Source organism: Acomys minous (genome assembly GCF_964271855.1).
Source record: "Acomys minous genome assembly, chromosome: 5".
NCBI lineage: Eukaryota > Metazoa > Chordata > Mammalia > Rodentia > Muridae > Acomys > Acomys minous.
Window position 1 is genome coordinate 28,376,893 of NC_140494.1, and position 22,962 is coordinate 28,399,854.

The 22,962-nt window shown below is 42.8% G+C and overlaps 1 protein-coding gene across 5 annotated transcripts in view; it reads right to left on the reverse strand.

Annotated features, from left to right (window-relative positions):
* Positions 1-22,962, reverse strand: part of ODAD2 (outer dynein arm docking complex subunit 2) — a 149,863-nt gene that overhangs the window by 84,048 nt on the left and 42,853 nt on the right. For all 5 annotated transcript variants that reach the window (XM_084781068.1, XM_084781069.1, XM_084781066.1 and 2 more), the window contains 6 exons: positions 19,846-19,992; positions 19,260-19,469; positions 17,869-18,111; positions 17,091-17,201; positions 14,248-14,402; positions 12,033-12,275 (listed from right to left, as the gene is read on the reverse strand). In XM_084781068.1, the coding sequence (XP_084637194.1) occupies positions 12,033-12,275; positions 14,248-14,402; positions 17,091-17,201; positions 17,869-18,111; positions 19,260-19,469; positions 19,846-19,992 (1,109 nt within the window). The remainder of the gene's footprint in view (positions 1-12,032; positions 12,276-14,247; positions 14,403-17,090; positions 17,202-17,868; positions 18,112-19,259; positions 19,470-19,845; positions 19,993-22,962) is intronic.

A 22,962-nucleotide genomic window follows, 5' to 3' on the forward strand; every position in this document is an offset into this window, starting at 1 on the left:
GCAGAAATATCACAAGAAAATAGAACCACGAGCCAACATACCCAGCTTACAAAACTATGAAACACCAGCAAACCAAATGCAAGAAAACCAGGGCACAATTGCATGAGGCCTGTCTTCCTAACCAGCTACGTCACAGCCAAGGCACCAAGGCACTGTCAACAAATGATGAATTTTTATCTTTTCCCTTTAAAACAAGAAACTAGCTCATTTCTAAATTATAAACTATACTAGCCATAAAATTAAAAGGTGATAAATTCAACTTCGCTAAATTACAAATTCCTATTCAAAAGGCAGTGTGAGTGCACAATGACGCGTACATGTAGTAATAGATTTATATCCAGGATATATTAACGACTTGCTCAAATTAACATGAAAGCTACAGAAACAAGTATTTACATGTGGATAAAAAGAAAATTACTCCAGTGGCTGGAGAAATGGCTCAGAGATTAAGAGCACTGGCTGTTCTTCCAAAGGTCCTGAGTCCAATTCCCAGCAACCACATGGTGGCTCCCAACCATCTATAGTGAGATCTGGTGCCCTCTTCTGGCATGCAGGTGTACAAGCAGAACACTGTATAGATAATAAATAAATACACTTTTTTTTAAAGAGAAGAAAATTACTCCATATCATTACCAGAAATAAAAATGAGCATAACAAACAGCATACCATTTCATGCAAGTAGACTGATTTAAAAGAAAACTGACAATGCTAAGTGCTTGACACAAGGGAAGGGGTGTGGGGGGGGAGGGAACAGTGTAAAATTCTATGGCCACTTTCTAACAATTAAATGTCTACTCCGCAACAGAATGAATGCCACACTGCAATGTGGAAAATGAGGCAGATATCAAACAGGGGCTGGTTAAGGCCAGAATAACATCTAATTTAAACACCAGCGGCAAGCCTCTGGGGTGAAGTACATGTTTTATGTCCACTGTTTGCTGGTGGTGGCTGGGTGCATGCACACAGCCGTTAAAATTCATCAAACTGAATAAACATAAATCCACCCATCACTTTGGAACTCAAAAAAACCAGACAAAGCCAGCACACTGGATAGCTTCCTCTTACACATGCTGGGAATAGAAACGAAGTCAGTCTGCGGAGCTGCTTTAACGCTAACCAGACGCGAACGGCCAGGGGGACAAGCAAGAAGGAAACCACAGATGCAGGACTGGCTTGTCCTCGAGAGGGTGTGGCCCAGTCAGCAGAGGAAAGAACAGCGCCGTAATTCTTTGCTTCCCTTCCCAATACGTTACTAACGTGCTCAGTTGGGTCCTGCACTTTCTTTGTCTGTGTCATTCTTCACAGGGTAAGAGCTGGCTGTTTTCTTTCACTCTGTACACGCGCCTTCTCCCACAAGAGGAGGATTATCCTGAGTCAGCCATTTATGCAGCTGCTGACCTACATACGCATCACAGCTGAGCGTGTTTCATGTGCAGAAACACCGCCTACTCACTCCTCCAGCAGAACGTGCCCCCAGCACTTGCTTGAAAAGGAAGCTGGAAGGGCTGAAGGGACGGCTCAGCAGTGTGAAAGTTTGCTGCTCTGCCAGGGGACCGCAGTTCAGTTCCCAGCACCCACATCCGGTGGCCCACAACTGCCTGGGGCTCTAGCTCCAAGGGAAACTGGAGGCCACTTCTGACCACTGTAGACACACGAGCAGGCACACACACACACACATTAAAGAAAAATAACATACATATATTTTTAAAGATAATGAAATTTGGGTTGGAGAGATTGCTCAGAGGATAAGAGCGCTGTCTGCTCTCCCAGAGGACCTGGGTTCAATTCCCAGCGCCCACGTGGCAGTTTACAACAGTCTGTAACCCCAGTTCTGGGGGATCTAACATACTCTTCTATCCTCTGTGGGCACCGGGCTCACAAGTGCTGCACAGACATGTATGCTGGCAACATTCCATACATATAAAATAAAATACAATAAAAATTGGAAGAGTGGGTGATTATATTTTTATATTTAAATTTAATCTACATGCTTTTAAAACCATGCAAATCAAAAATGAAGAAAATGCATAATAAGGAAAAATGTTAAGATTACAAACAAGTCATACACCGTATGTTTTGTATGAACCCAAAAAGCTCACAGACATTGGTTTTACAGCAACAAGGGTATCTATCAGGGAAGCCACAGAGGGATTAAATCTCTTCTGGATATATATGAGCATAGCTAGGCATTTTTGCTTTAAAAAGAACAAATAAACCCAATGCAAAAATCTTTTAAAGCCATATAAACGCAGCATAATTATATTTGAACCACAGAACATAGGAAACTTAGAATTCGCCCGTCCCATCATGGCTTTAATTCTATCCGTGTGTGTGCTGTAAAAAGAGGCTTTCACTACCCGATCACATGACCCTGGACCCTGTGACAGTCAGCTCAACAAATGTTCATTTTACTATGTGTGGGAGGAAAATATGGGATAAGTTGTGGGAGATTTGTGTGCCAGCTAAGTAAAGGTTGGGCAAAATTTCTTAGAATTCTGGGTATGTCAGACTTCACCGTAGTATCTTCTAAAGAACATGACATTTAATTTTTTTACAGCACATACTTATACTTGAGAGCTGACCTTTAAATGTTGAGGTTATTTTGATACAAGGGGAAATTCAGAACATCAGGATTTCAGCACACTGGCACACGCACACCAGGCACTTTGTATAAAACATTAGGAACTGAGAAAAAAAATCATGAGGATGCTTGCGTTCATAACCTCTTTTTCTTGTAGAGAAGGGGAAAAAGGAAAGAAGAAAAGAAAGATATTTTTGCTGTTGAAGTTTCTTAGAGACCTCTGACAAGTTGTGTATTTTAAAGCTGGTTCTATATTACGTGGGGAAGACAAATGCTTCGTTCTGCCTTTTCTGTATGAGCTGTCCTTCGGGCCAACCACCATTACACCAAAGCTATCAAAGCCAGCACTCACACTACCAAATATGAGGCTCACAAAACAGCAGTATGCATGGCTACACTGTACTCAAAAAGTTACTATCTATTTACTTGGGTAGGACCTGTCCATGTTGTCATGTTGCCTGGTGTTACTATGGCAGCCTCGTTCAAACAACCATAATGCTGAGATTTCATGGGTTCATTTTCCATGTCATGCCTAGGGGACACCGTCCAGCAATAGGAGTCCTGGGCTTCTGGCAAGGTAACAAGGGCAGCATAATTAAATTTAGTGAAAGAGAGTGCAAGCCAAAGGTTGTTTCCGTTAATCAGGCTCCCTCATTCAAGCAGGATGATACTTTGATGATTCTAATGGAAGACAAGCTCTAAATAATTAAGATATGACCAGAACTTCAGCAAGAACCCAATGATTAGTATGTATTATGTGCATATATATGTGTGTGTGTGTGTGTGTGTGTGTGTGTGTATACACATTATACAATCATCGATCTAAAATTACAGAAAAGGTAGAGCACAGGTTAGAAGAATAATGTCTGAATAGTAACACTGTATACCATGCGATTAAATGATGGAAGAAGGAAAGGAAATAAAGCAAACCTAATGATTATTGCATAAGGAGATACCAGTAGGGACAGCAGTGGTGGCTCAGTCGCTATAGTGTTTACTTCACAAGTGTGAGGACCTGAATTCAGATCCACCTGGATTCACATAAGAGTCAGGCATGGTGTAACCTGGTCAGGCAAGTCTATAACCCTGTACTTGGGGAAGTGAAGACAGGTAAGATTCCATGGGCTTGTTAGCCAGCCAGTCTAGAAAGAACAGTGAGCTTATAGTCTAGTGAGAGACCTTGTCTCAGAATAAATAAATAAATAATAAAAATTAAAAGACAGAGAGCAAAGATGCCAATTAAAATAGAATAAGGGCATCAAAAAATCTTGTAGGTATAATAAGAAGCGCTTGAACAAAAACATAAATCATCCTAAATAACAACAAACAATAAAGACTGCAAACCTGATAAAGGACCATAGCAAATTCTACAGAATACAGCTAATTTAAAAGTCTGATATTTATTAAGCCCAAACATTTTAGTCATGTTGATAAACCTCTTTAAATTGTTTAATTCACTTACCAAACTAAATATTTGTTTGACTCAGCTCACCAAACAAAATCCATATTTATATACTGTATACAAAAGACCAATATAATGTGTTACAGAAAAGGCTAGCCTAAGATGTGATAGCCAAACACTTAGGAAAGCAGTGATGACATCTTGGTGCCACGCAAAGTACAAAACCACACAAAATGCATTAAACGTGAGGCAGGAGCAGCAACATGAGTATTTAAAGTCACAACCTACAATAATTAGAATTTATGCACCAAATAATACAGTTTCTGTCTGAGGAAGACAAAACTACACCTTATGAAAGAAGATACAGACAGGAGCATCCAGGTAATAAAGCTTTTAAAAAAGTTTCAGATTCAGTTTTAGAAATTAAATGCACACACACAAAAGTAATGACTGAGAAGAGCTAAGCCACAGCAGCTTTGAAGAAAAGACCTTAAAACTCTAGGATATGTCGTTACATCTTTATACCAATGGCAGAGAGTCACAGAGGTGCATCTTTTATTAGGACAGAGAGAAACCATCAGCGGCTGGAGAGATGGCTATGAGCGTGATGGTTTGAAGGAGAACGGTCCCAATAGGCTCATGTTTGAATATTTGGTTCTCAACTCATGGAATTGTTTGGGAAGGATTAGGATGAATGGCCTTGTTGGAGAAGGTGTGTCACTGAGGGTCAAGCTTAGAGGTTTCACAAGAGTGGAGACATTCCCAGCTCTCACTCTTGGCCTTGTTGTCTGTGGATCGGGTGTGAGCTCCCAGCTATGCCTTAGGCACCATGCCTTCCTGCTGCCACGTTGCCCACCAGGACAATTATGGACTCTAATCCTCTGGAGCTGTGAGCCCAATAGATGTTTTCTTTTCAATGTAGCCTTGGCCATGCTGCCTAAGCGACTACAAGATCATAAAAGTGTTTCTCTTGCCAGGAGGACCTGAGTTTGATCCCTAGAACCCATGTCAAAAGAAAAAAAAAAACCTTGGGTGTGTGGTGGTGTGTGCTTATAATTAAAATGCTAGACGGCAGACAAGCAAACCCTTGAGGCTTTCTGTCCAGTGAGGCGACTCTACCTGCCAATGCCCATGCCCATGAGAGACCCTGTCTCAGAAAAAGGCTCATAACGACTGACACGTGCTAAGGTTCTTTGGTTTCACATGCATGCTGTTGCACGCTCACACTGATATTTGCACACACAAATCTGCATGTACATCAAGGAAGATATAAAGAAAGAAAGGAAAATTCAGCATAAACAAGTATACTTATCAACAGATGTAATATCTATTGTGTTACTTTACACATCTGGAGGAGACATCTAATCAATATGAAACAACATAAGTGGTTATTTTCACAACAGCTTCCTGTAGTACTGAAAAAAGGTCAATGGAATTTTATAAGGTCAACATTTCACGAAGTCACATGATTCAGTCAGCAGACTGCTATTATTAAGATGACATCTCTCGTCTTACTGAGTTGTCCATGCACTCCACTGCAGTTAGCGAAGCTGCGGAGAGTGTGTGTGTTTAGACAGTTATGTGACCTGAGATTAAGCCACAGCCATGAATCACTAACACATACAGCTGCTGGCCATCAAAACGAGTTCCTAACCCATGAATTATACACAATCAGCACAGAAAAGACATGTTTACCATTTCCTCACATTCAACTTATAGCTTAAAGAAGCAATAAATCAAAAAATTCTAGCAATAATAGCCGTGTCTGAAATATGATGCCAAGAGTAGTATTGTTTGGATTTTTACCAAACTCAAAATACTGTCTTCTACAATTGCCTTAGTGTATTTAAAAAAAAAAAAAAAACACTTGTGGGAAAACCAGAGAGTGCACAGAAAGTTGCACAAGAAAAGCAATTCAGACACTTCTGATCGATTTCTTTTCTTTACATTTTCTTCCTTTCTTTTTATTTCATCTATCAATCAATTTATCAATTTATCTATCTATCTATCTATCTATCTATCTATCTATCTATCATCTGTCTCCTTCAACACTTCATCTAGTTTCCCTCACAACTCTTGGCTTATCCTTATCATCTTTCCCCCACTATCATTTCCCCTAAAAGGTAGGCTCACTTCACTTTTCGCTGTTCTATTTCCTGAAGTCTTTCACATGTCATCTTTGATTCAGTTCCTAAGTCATAGCTATCCTTGATGCCCAGCTCACATCTTCCCTCTAAGCTTTAGACATGAACATCAGGTTGACCAGCTGCCTTGGCCGCTTGGATCCACAGGGACATCACTGTCCACACCATTGCCCCTGAACTCGCCATCACTTGTTAGGTGGTAAACGCCTGCTGAGTGGCTACCCTACCCCTGGGTACGGATGAGGCTTCTGATGTGTAATTAACAAACCGCCTCCCATTGTGAAGTTCAGGCTCCCTTGCCTTCTCCCTGGCTGTATTTCCTGCATCTGGGAGTGGAACATTTGACTGCTGTCTTAACCTCCCACTCTTCATTACAACTCATAACCAGTCATCTCCTCATATTTCACAACTCTCGAACCTGTCAGTTCCTCTGTTCCTCATTACTTCATATTTTACAGGCTTAGCATCAGCTGCTTTTGCTTCTGACTTGAATTATCTTCTATGATGTTTTGTCTCTATTCAGCTTAGAAACATTGGATGGCTCTCACTTGACTTTAAAACAAAATTCAAACTTGGCGTAGCACATAAAGACCTGAGTGACAATTTCTCCTGTACATGCCAGTGCTGATGAATACAGAGGTGGGGTCCAGACAGGAAGCTGTTGAGTTAATTCCCTTCAGAAGGTGCAATGTATTAGGAGAGAGAGTCTCAAGGTCACAGTGGGTCTCAAGGTGAGAGGAAAAGCATTAGCCAGAAACAGTACAATACAGAGAGGTTTAAACACGATGGAGACAGACAGGGGAGGAGGGGCTCGTTTTTAAAGCCTGGAGGTGAGCTCACCACTCTGGCTATATTGGCTGGCACGTGAGCCCCTAAGGTCCTCCTATCTCTGTCCCCAAGCCAGCACTGGGGATACAGCTGCATACTGCCTCACTTTGCTTTGTGTCAAATAGTCCTGGGTATCAGAACCAGAGCGCCATGCTTGCATGGCTGAGATATACCTGCCAAGCCATCTATCCTCCCAGCCCAGGATCATGGGCAGAGTGCTCCCAGGATCATGGGCAGAGTGCTCCCAGGATCATGGGCAGAGTGCTCCAAGTTGAACACAGCCATTTACTAGATCTCCTCACCTGCAACGTTCACTTTCATTCACTTCACGCTGTTGAGACCACGTTCCTGACTGTTTTGATATACTTATTGTATTTTCTTTGTGTCCAAGAATTATTGCATGCAATAATTTTTCCCTTTCACCTGTTATCACCTTATTGAGACAAGGCCAGGTTGTTGGGTACTTGCTGGGTACACAGGTAGCCTCTGGGATCTAGCTGCCTCGCGATGGTTGGGATTTCAAGTGTGAACTTAAGAAATTAAACACCAACAAAGCAAATAACCCAATTAAAAACAGGGTGTAGAGCTAAACAGAATTCTCAACAGAGGAATCCCTAATGGCTGAGAAACAGTTAAAGAAATGTTCAACATCCTTAGTCATCAGGTGAATGCAAATCAAAATTTCCCTGAGATTCTAGCTTACACTTATCAGAAAGACTAAGATCAAAAACTCAAGTGGCAGCACATGCTGGCGAGGATGTGGAGAAAGGGGAACACTCCTCCATTGCTGGTGGGAGTGCAAACTTTTACAGCCACTGTGGAAATCAATCTGGTGCTTTCTTAGAAAAGTGGGAATAGTGCTACTCCAAGACCCAGCTATATCAGTCATGGGTGCCCAAAAGATGCTCCACCATACAACAAGGGCATTGGCTCAACTATGTTCATAGAAGCCCTGTTCATAACATCCAGAAGCTGGAAACAACCTAGATGCCCCTCAACAGAAGAATAGATAAAGAAACTGTGGTACATTTCTACAATGAAATACTACTCAGCTATTAAAAACAAGGATATCATGAAAATTGCAGGCAAATGGAAAAGATCATCCTGAGTAAGGTAACCCAGACCCAGAAGGCACAGATGGAATATACTCAGAAGTGTATCATAGCCAATAAAGTACAGGATAACCATGCTCTACTACACAGACCCAAAGAAACAAAGGAATTCCCCAAGGGAGGTGCTTGAATTTCACTCAGAAGGGAAAATAAAACAGACATCTGAAGTAGACTGAAGGAGGGAACTGGGAGGGGATCAGATGTGAGGAGAGTGGTGGTGGGGGATTAAAGAATGGAAATCTGTAGTGGTGGGGCATCTCTGGGACAGGAGAGGCTGCTAGGAGTATATGGGATGACCCTACTTGAGACTCTTAGCAGAAGAGGATATGGAGCCTGAAGTTGCCACCTCTCGTAGGCAGGTGGGAATTCCAGTCAAGGAAGGGGGACACCAGCCCACCCATAACACCTTCGATCCATCACCTACAAGAAGTGTAGGGATAAAGATGGATCAGAAACTGAGAGAATGGCTAGCCAATGACTGGCCCAACTTGAGACCTACTTTAGCAGCTGAGCCATCTCCTAAGCCCCTTTTGCTTTCTGCTTCTTTTTGGCTCTTTCAAGTGTACATGTAGGTACGTTCATATGCACTTGTGCATGTGGAGGCCGGAGGCCAGTTTGGGTGTTGTGCCTCTGACCCTGACAACCTGTTGTTGTGACAGGCTTTCTTATTAGCCCCGGTCCCATTAAGTAGTCTAGGCTGGCCTGCTGAGGGCCTAGGAATTCACCTATCTCTGCAGCCCCAGCGCCGGGATTACAACCCCATACTGCTGTGCCAAGCTTCCTTAAGTTGTGCATTCTGGAACGAACGTGGGTCCTCGTGGTATACACCCATGCACCACCGTGGTGTGCACAGGGAGAGGTCAAAGGCGGACGCTGGGTAGCTTCCTCCACCATTCTCCACCTTAGCTTTTGAGACAAAGTCCTTCCCTGAAACTGGAGCTAGCCTACTGTCTAGACTGGTTGGCCAATGGGAGGCCAGGATGCTCTTGTCTCCACCTCCTAGTGCTGAGATTACACAAACACACCACCGATCCCAGCTTCTTCGCATGTGCTGGGGATGCACACACAGATGTTCACACTTCTACAACAACACTTCACTCACTGGGCCATCTCCCCAGCCCCTGTCCTCCTTTTATTCCATAGCCACCTGCTTCTTGAAATGGTTTATGTTGCCTTATTACATTTTTTGTTTGTTTTCTTTGTTTTGGAAAACTTCTTTCATTCTTTGGCTGCAGAAAAAAACCATATGACTAGCCATTGTGATAGGTTTCTTCACAGAATTCCATAAAACATTCCTTCCTGTTTGTCTAGGGACCACACCTCTACCCAGTTCTGAACATTCTAGCAGGTCAATTGGTCTACTCCTAGTTTAGAGCTTCGGTCCGCAGCAATCTGACAGTTACTCTCTCCACATCTTCCCATTCAGCACCCCCAGCAGTGATTTGACACATGACTCTCCTGACACCATTTCTTCTGATGTTTATAACACATAACTGAGAGCCTTGCGGGGGATTCTACATTCTCTCGAGGCCATTCATTTCTCCAATCTGCTCCAATGCTGTCTGTGGTTCGGACATGTACGAGGTTTGTTTGGAGGGGACTCTAAAGAGATTTGGCAGAGCCAGGTGTGGTAGCACAAGCCTGGAATCCCAGCACTTGGGAGGCAGAGGCAGGCAGGCAGACCGCTGTTAGTTTGAGGCCAGCCTGGTCTACAAAATGAGTCCAGAGCAGCCAAGGCTACACAGAGAAACTCTGTCCCAAAAAAAACACTGAGCAGGGGTGGGGGGAGTGGGGGGAGTGGGGGTGGGGGTTGGCAGCCCCAGTACATTACTTTCAGGTCAATAATTCACAACCTTTGGCAGATGTATCTCATGGTTTCAGATCTGTAGCTTTGACAATTTCCTTGCTTGGGAAAATATGTTTTATTTCTAAGGTTTTAATGGCTTGTAGTTTTTATAGCCTCTACTATAAGTCAACCCTTTCTTGAAGGTTCACAGAGGGTTTTGTAGATTGATTCTTTCATAGACTGACTCATAGACACATTTTTCTTGACATTTTAGTCTCTTCAGTTTTCATTTCACTTGTTCTTTTCCAGAACTCAATCATCTGGAAGCCTAGTTTTTTTAAAAAATTTATTTCCACTTCCATTTTGATGTTTCCAAATTTAGAGTCCATGCCATTCCCAAAGAGCTCTCTGCATCTCTGCCTCATGCTGGTGGATAGACATCTACTCCCTCAGCTACTGGCTCAGTGCCATGCTCCCTACCATGGCGGTCAGGGACCCACCCTCTGAGACGAAAAGCCTCAAATAAACTCTTTCCGCTAGACGTTGCTTTTGTCATGGTGTCTTACTATGGCAATAGAAAGTAACTAGGGTAACAGCTAAGGCCCCAGACCCTTTAAGAGTATACATTTGAGTCACTCAACAGATAGAGGATCACATCCGGGTGACATGCTTGCTCAGGATAGCAGGGGAAGACTATAGTAAGAGCTGTGATCATGTGACCAGTAACAAGAAGGACTGCAGCTACCGTGAAGATTTCTTCCTTATTTTGTTACGTTTTATGGAGGATTATATATCACCTCCCCTTCCCTTATCTCCTTCATTATATAACACGAGATTCGCTAACCTTATATCCTTGCATCTAAGTACTGTTCACTTTATATAAATAGTGATTGAGTTCAGGGATATTGAAAAGAAGAACAAACAACCGCCAAGGAACTCTGTGGAAATGATGGATGTATTCATGGAGTGGGGAATCACACAAGGACAAAAGCAACACCTCCTTATTGCCTTTCGATATAGCTTAAAATCAGCTCACAGACATGTGTCTTGGTGCCAAACTAATCAGGAGTGTGTTTGTCATGCTTAAGTTTGCGTGTCAAGTTGGTTTGGCCTCAGTTTCCACATATTCAGCAAGGATTGTGCAATATATTTCTATCGAAGATATTTTGCATGAAATTAACACTTAAGGCTGTAGGCTAAAAATGGCATTCCCCTCATCACACATATGCCTATCACCAGGCCTTCCCTGGACAAGAAGAATTCACCAGCACTGTGCTAGCCTGAATCTCCCGTCTGCAACCCAACCTGTATTGGATTTTGAACGCACCAAGCTTCCACAATTGGCAAACCCTTAAAATAAACTTTTCTCTTATAGACAGGTAGGTAGGTAGATGCAAACATAAATACATGCAAAACATAAAACATAGGTGAATATAGGTAGGTAAGTATTATGTATATAAAGTATATATAAAGAAAGACAGCTGACCTCTGGTGTCTACTGGGGCTGGGTTTAAGGATCTCCCACAAACTACTATGCAGGTGTGCAAGCCCCTTTCATACAGAGATGCAGCTGAATGTGTTTCAGGCACACCCTCCTGTACACATTATATCACCTCTAGATCTTGTATAATAGTAGATAAATACACACACCATATAAATTGATGTCACACTATAGCTAGAACAACAAAAAAATTCATGTATTTCAGTACCTTTCCCCCAACTATTTTCAATTCACATTTAAATCTTATCTTTCTGAAATACACAATAATTTATTCAAGGATTAAGCTTAGAATCCTTGGTATTTCCTTTGCACTTTAGAAGTGATGCAAATGTGTTTTCTAAATTGGGCAGAAGTAAGAAATATGATACTGTAGATGGAAACATAATTGTTCTCTAGAAGGTAGAGAAATTTTTTGTTGATTGCATATGGTTTCCACATGGGGAAATTGAATTATTGGCTTTTGGAAACCCCTCCCTCTCCCCCCAGTGCCCAGCTCAGGTCCACTTCTCTTTCAAGGTAATGTTCTGGTGAGGTAATTCATGAATATTCATGTGGTAACACAGAGTCCATCATATGTGCACATAAATCCTAAGTGGTGAGACAGACCGTTTTACAACCACCCAAACGTTTCCCCGTAACACTCAGAGGTAGAAACCTCCCCATGTCTGGGCCACTTACGCCATACTCTCTGGTTCTACTGCACATGCACCCACAGCTTTTGTGACATTCACAAGAAGTGCTTGGTTTATTCCAACCAGGAGGTTCACGAGAGGTTGGATGCCACCACACTTCCGGACAAGGACCCGGTTTTCATATTCTTGACAGCATTCTCCCAAGGCCCCAACCACATTCACGAGCACTTCTTCCGGTTGATCGATTAAAAGTCCCACCAGGGTCTCAATGGCCTTATATTCTCGAAACCTAAGTTTAGAGAAAGGAGGCTGTTTATAGTTCAAAGCCAGTAGGAAAGATACTCAGAACATAACAGCTATACTAAATGGCTATTTATATTAAGTAATTTAGCCATGTACTATATTTTCAGTCCTCATTTGACCCACATAACAAACCTACTGAGTAGGACCCATTTAACCTCCATTATCAGATGGCTGATCCAAAGCTTGCTAGTAGTAAGGCTGGTACCCGTACCCAGCTACCTGCTACCTGACGGCATCTGCATCATGATATGAGCTAGCCTCTGAAACAGCTATGGTCATATATGAGTCTTAGCATCTGTGAATCCTCTCATAGAGATTTTTTTCTCATAGAGATTAATTTACACAAACAATATTAAGCATGTATTAGAAATGAATTTCATTATATTTTCCTTTTTTTTTTTACATGTACATAGCATCACTATTTCAGAATGAGCAGTAGGTATGATACAACTCAGATTTTTAAGTGATCTGCTATGATCCACAGAAACCAGTAATTGCAATCTACCAACTAGTTCAAGGATAGGAACCGTGTGATCATCTCATTAGATGCAGAAAAAGACCAACATTCCTTCATGTGGAAAGTCCTTGAGGATCTAGGACTGCAAGGGACATATCTAAACACAATACAAGCAATATACAATGACAGCCAAAATATACTACATGGACAAAAACTCAAAACACTTCACTAAAATCAGAAAAACACAAGGATGCCAACAAGGTTTTAAAGAGATGAGATGAAATTAACTGGGCTGAAATCTCATGACTGGCTGGGCCATATTCCCCAGGGAAGAAACAATGGCTATTCTTCTGCTAAGCAGATATAGTATTAAACTGTACTCTTCTTTTGCAGTAGATGCTGATTGCTACAGAGACCCACGACAGGTCAATGAGCACAGAACAAGTTACTGTGGCATACTCAGTTCTAAATCATATCTTCCTCAAGTCCCAGGTATCATCATGGATGAGGGGCCAGCAATCCCATAAGAGCCTTGGATCTCTCCCCACACCCTAAACCTTTACAAATACATTAAAGCAGAGAGAGATTGAATTGTAACTGAAACTAACTGCTCTTCAAGAGTGTCAGTAGCCTCTCACTGATCTCCAGAAAATGGAAACTAGGGAGGAAAGATGTCTCAGCAGTTAGATAATGATGCTAGCTGTGCGAGCATGGTGCTGGCTGTGCAAGCAGGAGAGCCTGAGTCTGGACACAAGCACACACCAGCTGGGTGAGTGCTGTCCAGCAGCCATAGCTCCAAGTAGTGATTGATGGCTTCAATCAAGCTGGCAAAAAAATGCCAGCCCAGACTCAGGGAAGAATAGGAAAGGTAATAGGTTAAGACACCGACTCCCTCTTCTGGTCTCAGATGCACACACACTCACAAGACAGATGGACACACACGCAAATAATTTTTGTAAATTATCCCTGGCAGGCCTCCTTTTTTTTTTCCCCTGAAAGAACATGGAAAAGCAGATCTGGAGGAAAGGGGAAGGGATACTAGGACGAGTGGAGGAAAGGGGAAACTATGGTCAGGATGTATTGTGTGTGAGAAGAATAAGTCAAGTTGATAAATAAGGAAGTATGTGTAGGCCACTTTTACTTGTAAAGACTTCCTCACTTTGAGAGAGAACATAAGAAAGATTTTAAAATTTATGTATCTTTTCATATGCAGAGCAACCGGTTCACACACATACACACAGAAAGCTCATGTCAGCCCCTGTTACACATAAATTCTGGGAAGTAGGATCAGGAGAGGCCAATTTATTCCTAATAATCTCTGCATTTCTACTCCTTAATCCACATTAACAATGCACACCATGGTTGACAGTCAGAGACAACCCTTTATGAAATACCACGTGGCTGCATTTTATTATAGAATACTACACAGCAGCAAATGCCTTACTTACTTACTTACTTTACTTACTTACTTACTTACTTACTTACTTACTTACTTACTTACTTAATCACATTCTCTTTGCTGATAGAGCATTTCCAGATTGCCCCAGTGACAGCAGCCAAGCGTTCTTTATTGTCCGTGTTATTGAGTAGACTGGCCAAGGGCTTAAGTCCTCCATGCAACCTAACCAGGTCCCGGGTTTCCTCATCTTCAGCACACTGCACAAAAAGTCAGAGACGAAGGCAGCAAGCATTCAGTGATGGCCAGTGAGGCTCACAGAGGAAAGTTCTCCAATGCAAGCTGTTTCTGTTGCATAGCAGTGTGCATCAGAGTTGCAGGGAGCCCACTGGGATCTTGTGTCACAGAGCGAAGAATTAGGCTGAGACATATGGACAGAGCTGAGACTAGCTAGGGGTGCAAATGACAACTGGGTCAGAGAGTCCTGACCTTTACAAGGTCTTTACCTGGGACCTGTCTTCTCCTGTGATTTTTAACTGTGGTTAAGTGGTGATTAATGTGTGTGTGTGTGTGTGTGTGTGTGTGTGTGTGTGTGTGTGTGTGTCCTTAATATGAATATATCTATACTCTCACAAATTCCATAAATTGAGGATCTATCTCCCAGTGCCTCAGAACATGACTGTGTGAGGGAACAAGGTTTAGAGAAGAAGTAAAGGTGAGATGAAGTTGTGATGACCAGCTAAGAGATGGCTGCCCTTTCTCTAAGAGAGGTTACAGCACAGATACACGCAAAAACATGGCATAGAGACACAGGGGAAAGGCAGCCAACTGCAAGACTAGGACAGAGGCTTCTGAAGAGACTACCCTGTGGACACCTTGATCACCCACATCCAGACCCCAGAAAACAAAACTCTTTTGAAGCCATCCAGTTTGTGGTTAGCAGCAGAATCCTTAGGACATGAATGTAATTCCTCGGGGCTCTGACTTCATTTGTAGTCCACCCACACGGTGTATTCTCACTTATAAGTGGATATTAGCGCAATATAGATGTCCTCTGAGAGACTCTACCCAGCAGGGCATTGGGACATGCTAGGACTCTGGGTGAGAGTGGTATGGAAGAATGGGGGGGGGGGGAGCCCGGCGTGGTGGCGCACGCCTTTAATGTCAGCACTCGGGAGGCAGAGGCAGGCGGATCTTTGTGAGTTCAAAGCCAGCCTGGTCTACAAAGGGAGTCCAGGACAGCCAAGGCCACACAGAGAAATCTTGTCTCAGAAAAAAAAAAAAGAATAGGGGGATAGAAGGACCCAGAGGGTTCAAGGGCCCCACAAGGAGACCATCAAGGATGGCAGATCTGGACCCAGGGGAGCCTGCACAAAACTGTTATGCCAACAAAGGACAATGCATGCAGTAAACCTAGACCCTCTGTTCAGAGCTAACCAATGGACATCTCATTCTCTACGGTTGTGGGGAGAGCAGAGACTACCTCTGACACAACTCTGGTGGCCCCGATTTGATCACTTCCCCTTCATGGGGAAGACAGGCAGCACACAGAGGAAAGGGAAACAGGCTATACAGGTGAGATTTGATAGGCTGTGGCCATGTGGTGAGGGAAGGGGTCCCCTTCTGTCAGAGGTCTAGAGGAAGGGAAAAGGCTGGAGAAGGAAGGAGAGAGGTAATGGGAAGGTACAAATGAGGAGAAAACAATCAGGATGTAATCTGAATAAATTATAATACATTTTTTAAGAAGTAAAAAAATTTAAAATAGTCCATCTGCACAACTAAACTGCAGATGCTATTGTATTTCAGATGTTTTTCAATTAGTATCATTTCTGTTTCAAGAGCTAATCCAATATAACATATTGGGAAAAAAGAAAGAGAGAGAGGGAGAGAGAGAGAGAGAGAGAGAGAGAGAGAGAGAGAGAGAGAGAGAGAGAATGAATGAATTCCTTGGGTAGTCCACTCTGATTAGAGAGAAGCTGGTGTGGCCGTAACCAGTCAGACATTCATTTTTCGAAGTCACCGCCGACCATTCTAATATGTGCTCTGGTATATTGGAAGACAGTCCACAAAAATGTTAAGTTAATGGAGATGGAAATAAGTAAACTTATAACAAAAAAGTCTATACACACATCAACACTCAATGAGAGCATGCAAATACATTCATTCATCTGATCTTGGTAGAAGAAAATTTTCCCAAGATCACCATTTTTAAATAGAATCTGTGTAAAGCAACATCGTGTCACCATATACTAATGAGCTATTTTACCCTAAGTAAATTATTTTAGAGACAGCGAAGAAGATACGTCTTATCCAATGGAAATAATCAGACTAGCTGACGCACTGGCACATGTCTGAGCAAATCTGACACCATCTCAGTAATAAAAGTTCTCAACCCTATAAGGGTTGAAGGTCTTGAAGACCCCTGGTATCCTTGCTAAAACTGCAGCGTCCCGAGTGTTGACAATGGAGATGTGGCTCTGAAATCCACACTCTGCTATATGTGCCGTTATCTGAAGAGGAGGCTGCGATCGTTTAGGAGCCGAGGACTAGCTGGAAGAAGAGGGTCGCTGACAGGGTGTTTGAGGAGTGTAATAATATTCCTGTCCACTTCCTGTCTTTCTTCTTCTCCTCCCTCTCTCTCTCTTCTCTTTCTTCTCTCCTCTATCTCTTCCCTCCTCTCCTCTTCCCCTACTCTTTTTCTCCTTCCCTGTCAGAACGACCTCACCCACAGTCCCTGCCACTGGAGACCTGGGCTGCTCTACAATCATTCCTTCACCACGGCGGTCTGAAACGATGAACCCAAATCCATCTTTCCTCTCCAGTTTCTGCCAGGTACTTGAGACCCGGTACACAAAAGAACACAGTGGGCCAGAGGAGGAGACAGTGTGTTTAGAAGCCCTGCCTTTAACCACAGGGGAAGGGGAGCTGTGGTAGAGAGCGGGCCCCACCTGGTAGATGGCCATGGCACAGTGCTCCTGGAGTTGTTCGTTCTCGCTGTTCAAGTTCTTCACAAGGTTCTCGATGATTCTCTCTGCCTTGATGGCAGCTCGGTAGTTTTCCTGGAAACATAAAGATACAGGTATTCGCTTGTGCGTGATGTGACTATAGTCACTTTCACTTATGAGTGACCATGCGGAACAAACTGATCAGAGTCCAAGCCTCCCATACCTGTCCAGTGATAGAAGAACTGCCTTACACTGAAAGCAAAATGTCACAAGTTCTGATTTAGTTAAGACGTCTCGGGAAGAGGACCCTTTAGCTTTCATGTAAGCTTTAAGATTATTTTGTTAACTAAAGGAAGAAGAAATGGGCTGGGGTGAAGGCTCAGTGAATAACCAGCTTAGCACCCAAGCGTGAGCACAGATTCTGATCAGCAGTGGCCACTTAAAAGCCAGGTGAGCAGGCCCAGTGGCCTGCCTGTAATCTCAGTGCTCAGGAGACAGAGACAGGATTCCCAGCTAGACAGGATGCTAGCTGGTTAGACAAACCAAATTCACAAGCTCCGGGTGCATCAAGAGACCCTGGCCCCCGCAAAAAATAAAATTGACAGCAATCCAGGAAGACTTTCAACGTCACGCTCTGGCCTAACTGTGCACACATGTGCCCTCTCACATGTGACCGCACATGTACACATGCATAACCATGTGCACATACATAAAAAGCATGGAATGAAGAAAAGGAGGAGGGAAGGAAAGACAAGCAAAGAGGGCAGAATGGCTTGGGCACCTCTGATGCACATTCTTGCAGCGTCCCCACTACGGGAATAAGCATGTCCTCATGAGAAGTCTTCAGCAGCCGAGCCAGCAAGGGGATGCCCCCAGCTTTACGAATGGCTTCTTTGTTCGAGTGACTCTTACTGCAGCTCCAGAGTGCCAGGGCACCACAGCGAGCTACTTCTACATCTCTGGTTTCATACAGGCTTGGCTGAGTCGGTTCTGTTGAATTCTGTCCACAGTCCAATAGGGCAACCTATGAGAATAGATGTCCATAATGTACACAGCCACCTTTTCTACTTTTTATTATTTAAGTGTGTGTGTTGTAGGTGTGTGCACACGTGTGGCTGTATGGTTATGCGCATGCCAAGACCCATGCGTGCAGGTCAATGGACAACTTTCAGGCTTAGAATGTTTCCATCTCTGAGACTTACTGCATCATAAGCTCACCCTTACTTGTTCTTTCTGAGCTCTGGGCTGGCTGGTTCAACTCAGCTGGTCTGGCTCAAGCTCTTCTCCCAGCTGACTTACTCAATCTAGCTTCTCTCTCGGCCCAGAATTGCTCTGCTTCGCCTCAAACTAACTCAGCCATCTGCTCCATCTCATTTCCTGGCTTATTCCATCTTTACCTGAGTTCTCTCTCTGCAACCCATATCTCTATTGCAGTCCTGGTAAAACTGCCTCTCTCTGAATAACTGTCTTTTAAGTAAGCTCCCTTTTTCCTCTCTCTTTTCATGAGAATTGAGCACATCCTATTCTGTCAACGATTCTCTTATTTACCACCTTTTCTGCCACTCAATTAGACATTTCAAACATGGGTGCTTCCTTCTACAAGCTAACTTTGCCTTTGTTTCAGATTAAAGGTATGTACCACCACACCTGGACCTAAGCATTTCTTTGCCTGATACTTGCTCTATACCAGGCTGACCTTGAACTCAGATCTATTTGCCTCTGTCTCCTGGATTAAAGGTGTGTTTATACTCCAGCTGGATCACACAGACCTAGAAGGCCTTTGGATGTGCTCTTTTGCCAGAACAACTGTAAAATGATACAAACCCCTGAGATGTTTTTGGTCATGGTGTTTAACACAGCAATAGGAAACCAGCTGGAACAGTATTTTTTAAGTTCTCTTTTATTGAAAATTGGGTTGAACATTGATTTATGGCCCTTGTTAAGGTAAATTCATGTACATCATTCTTAAAGGCATGTTACAAAAATAATTTTTGAAAAAGACTTGGGTCATATATCGTGATGACTTGAACACAGAGCAGCAGGTAAGACCAGGAAAAGACTCTTGGGTCATATATTGTGATGACTTGAACAGAAAGCAGCAGGTAAGACCAGGAGGCAGGGCTGTGAGGGTGTCTGCTAGCGTCTGGAGACTGTAGTAGTAGTAGTACTCACCAGCTTGGTGATGCCACCATGATGTCTCACCACCCGCCGGGCTCTCTTGAACTTGGCAACATTTGCTATCGTCTCAGCTGCCAAACACTTCAGACTCTTGTGTGGAGAATCGAGTATATTAACCATAATTGGTAGGCCCCCAAGGTCAACAATATTACGTCTGATTTGAGGATTGTAACTGATTTCCTTCAGGATTTTTAATGAACCAATCTACATGGTGGGGAAAGAAGTGACAGATGGTTGAGAATTTAATATATGCCCAGCACTGTGCTTTTTAAATAGTCTGAGTCTACCTAAAAGCCTTCCCCAATTAAGGTTTTTAGAGAAATAGTTTCCATCCCTGAAGGTTACACACATCCTTTATGTTTTCCTTCATTTATATATACAAACAGTTCTCCTTCCAAAAGCACAAGCAGCCCATAGAAAGAGAAATAAGAAAATGAGAAAGGAGAGAAAATGCAGCGAACCAATCATCAATAATGATAATAAGTGGCAAAGAGACAGAAAGATGTAGCAAATGCCCAGAGCGTCCAAGAGAGCTGTGAGAGGACGTAGGACTTCTCAGTCATTGTGACAAAGCCCTTACCTTGCATTTGACTTCATCTGTATCGAGTAGATTTATTAAGACTTCAAGACCTCCAACGTCTCTAATTGCCAGCTGACAGGTCTCTTGAGCTAAGTTGAAATCCCTCATGGAACACAAGGCAATCACCGTTGCTGTCTGATTTCCCCCCTAGGAAGATACAATGCCATATAAAGGTTAAATAAAGCCACATTCCCATACAGATGACTCCACAAGAGAGGAAATGAGTCTCCCCATACACACCACATAAAAATTTTAAAAGTTCTCTGAGTGGGTTATAATTTGTTAAATGAATTATGGTGAGCCAAAGTATGGAAAGGCTGTTCAGAGCATCATAAAATGTTATTCCAATTAAACGCCTGCATTTACAGTGGGGGCTCCTTTTAAACAGCTACAACAGTGGGTGATATGAAGGCATTAAATAGAGTCCAGGGGCGCACCTTAAGAGAGTTACTGAAAGATGGAAGTTGTATGTTGAGGCAGTAAGTGGACCCCAGTTCTTGATTAGTGCACTGGGCAATGAATTTTACTTCTGAAATTTCCCCTTACTAAGATTGAGAAATGCATTCTTTTGGTCTTTGGCCAGTTTCCTGACACACAATTCTTAAATCCTTGTACTCTTCAAAGGGATATATGTCCTTTAGACGCTGTTGTGTTGGCTGGCCTCCTCTGTTTGAGGTCAGGATTCTGGCTGTGCTCAAGAGGACAGAAGGCTGAAGATGATGCTCGAACATTATAGAGTTTTGGGTGACTGCTCAGGCAGCAAACTGTCTTTGTCATTTTCTCATTTTGGAAGCTGCTCACCTGCACTCTGGGATCACTCAGGTAACTAAGTTTTATTCCTTCTCAAGACTCTGATGGGGTTGAAGACCAGATAGTTTAGTCTTACAATTAAGTTTAGTAGTTTAGGTGTTAAGATGTTTTTAGGTTCTAGATAGATGTTTTCAGTTGATAAAGATAAGAAATGAGAGGTATTGATTTACATTCAGAATTTTAGACTCACCAAGATAGGAAAGATGTTTTCTTCGAGGTTGCTAAATACAAATAGCCAAAACATTATGAATGTAACATTTACATAATTCCTGATTGTTTCGCGGTTCTTCTTGCTGTATTTAGCTTATTTTATTTATGTGTAATAATATAAAGGTATATGTAAAAAAGAAATATAATTTAAAAAATTAGGGAAAAAAGGAGGACAAAAGGTAACCCTAAGGACTGGGAATTGCAACTTTATCAGTTAGCCGTATGGAGAGGAGCAGGCCTGGAGGTTAAGCTGGTCAATAATGGCTAAAATTTTACTGTTTTCATCAAACAGTCTCTATTTAAAAAATCCCAAAGAAGATGGCATTCCTGAGGAGGGAGAAATATGCCCAGAAAGGGCAGAGAAGCTCTTGCCCAATACAGCTCTTCAAGGTCTTAGTGACATTCTTTGTAACTAACCAATGTGCTGGTTAGTTGTGATCAAGTTTACACAGCTAGGGTCATCTGGGAAGCAGAAATCCTCAAATGTCTCCATAAAACTGCCCTATAGTCAAGTGTGAGGTGTGGTATTTGATTAATGGTTGATGGTTGATATGGAAAGGCCCACCCACTCACTACCTTGGTGCCTCCTCTGGGCAAGGGACCCTGGGCTGCATATGGAAGCAGGCTGCACAAGGCATGAGGGAGCAGCCAGTGATCAGCACCCTTCCATGGCATCTGCTTCCGTTCCTGCTTCCAGGCTCCTGCCCTGAGTTTCTGCCTTGACTTCCCAGCATGGTAGACTGTGAGCTGTAAAATGATACGAACCTTTTCCTCCCTGAGATGCTTTCGGTCACAGTGTTTTTCACGGCAATAGGAAACAAGCTAGAACATGCAGTGAACATGTTTTCCTGAGGCCTGTGAGGGGTTCTAGAAGGGTCATCAAACTCAATGGGAGTGTTGTACATTTATGTTAAAATACATATTTATGATGTGCTTATACTTTCTACTTAGCCATATTTTAACATATAAAGATAAAATTAGCAACCAAAGATACACTTTTTATATAATGGATAATATATAAAGGCTACACAGAAGAGAAATAGCAAACAGCAGGATTCCTCCTATTATCACACGTGCACATACACAATTCCTGTGTGAAGTTAATACAACTTATTACTTGTAAGACAAGAAACTACGAGGGAATTATTTAACGGTGTACTTCAAAGGGGAAAGAGGGAGAGATCCAGAGGCCTGCTTTATTTGTTCTAAGGGAACGCCCTGTGGTGCAGGTGGTGCTGGCCGTTTTCCCTCCCTTTAGGTAAGCCAGATTGTCCTTGTGTAAAGAGGAGGTTTATAATGACAAGAGCAGTTCACCACCTACGTGGAAATGATTCATAGCTCCTTGTCTCTTTCTTCTATCAAGAGAAACATAGCCACCATTTAACTGCCATAGGTTTCAAGGTATAAAATAAGAAACCTCGTCTCCTTAGCATTGGGTTAATGGCCCCATTATTGGAGGGCACGATGCTCTCATGTACAACTGATTTCTACTTTCCCTCTAGAAAAGACAGACAGAAAGGAAGCAGAAACCTCACAGAGGAGTGTACGTGCCTTCTAGTCCGTCCTCAGGTAAAGGAAGCAGAACGACACACAGAAAGGCGGAAGTCGAGGGAAGAAGGATCCTTCCAATGCGGAAGTAAATGTTCCCGTGGCTAAAGGCAGCCGACGGGCCCAGGATGTGCTGAAGGCTCCGAACCAGCTTCTTCTATTGGATGTTTAGAAATTCAAGCCAGGAGCTGCAGGTGGAAAAAAGTCTTCTGGGAGAGTTCGGACAGGCATGGCTGCAGAAGAGACCCTGACATGGGACCCCCGACTGCACTGTCCGGACATTCTTGGTTGCACATAATCCAGATTTCTCTGGACGGCTGCTTTTCTTTAGTAGAATTTTTGGATTCATATTCAGTGCAGTCTTTGTGTATTTTGTCCGCTTTGCTGACTTTCTCCTTCCAGCCTCTTCTTTCTTTTGAGCGTCATGTCATACTCACTATAATCAACAGCATACGTGGTTCTAAAAAGCCATTTATTACACGAAGTGCCCAAAAGGTGCGATCTTATGTTTTTCTGAATTATCTACGTCTAGGCCAATGTCAGAATCAA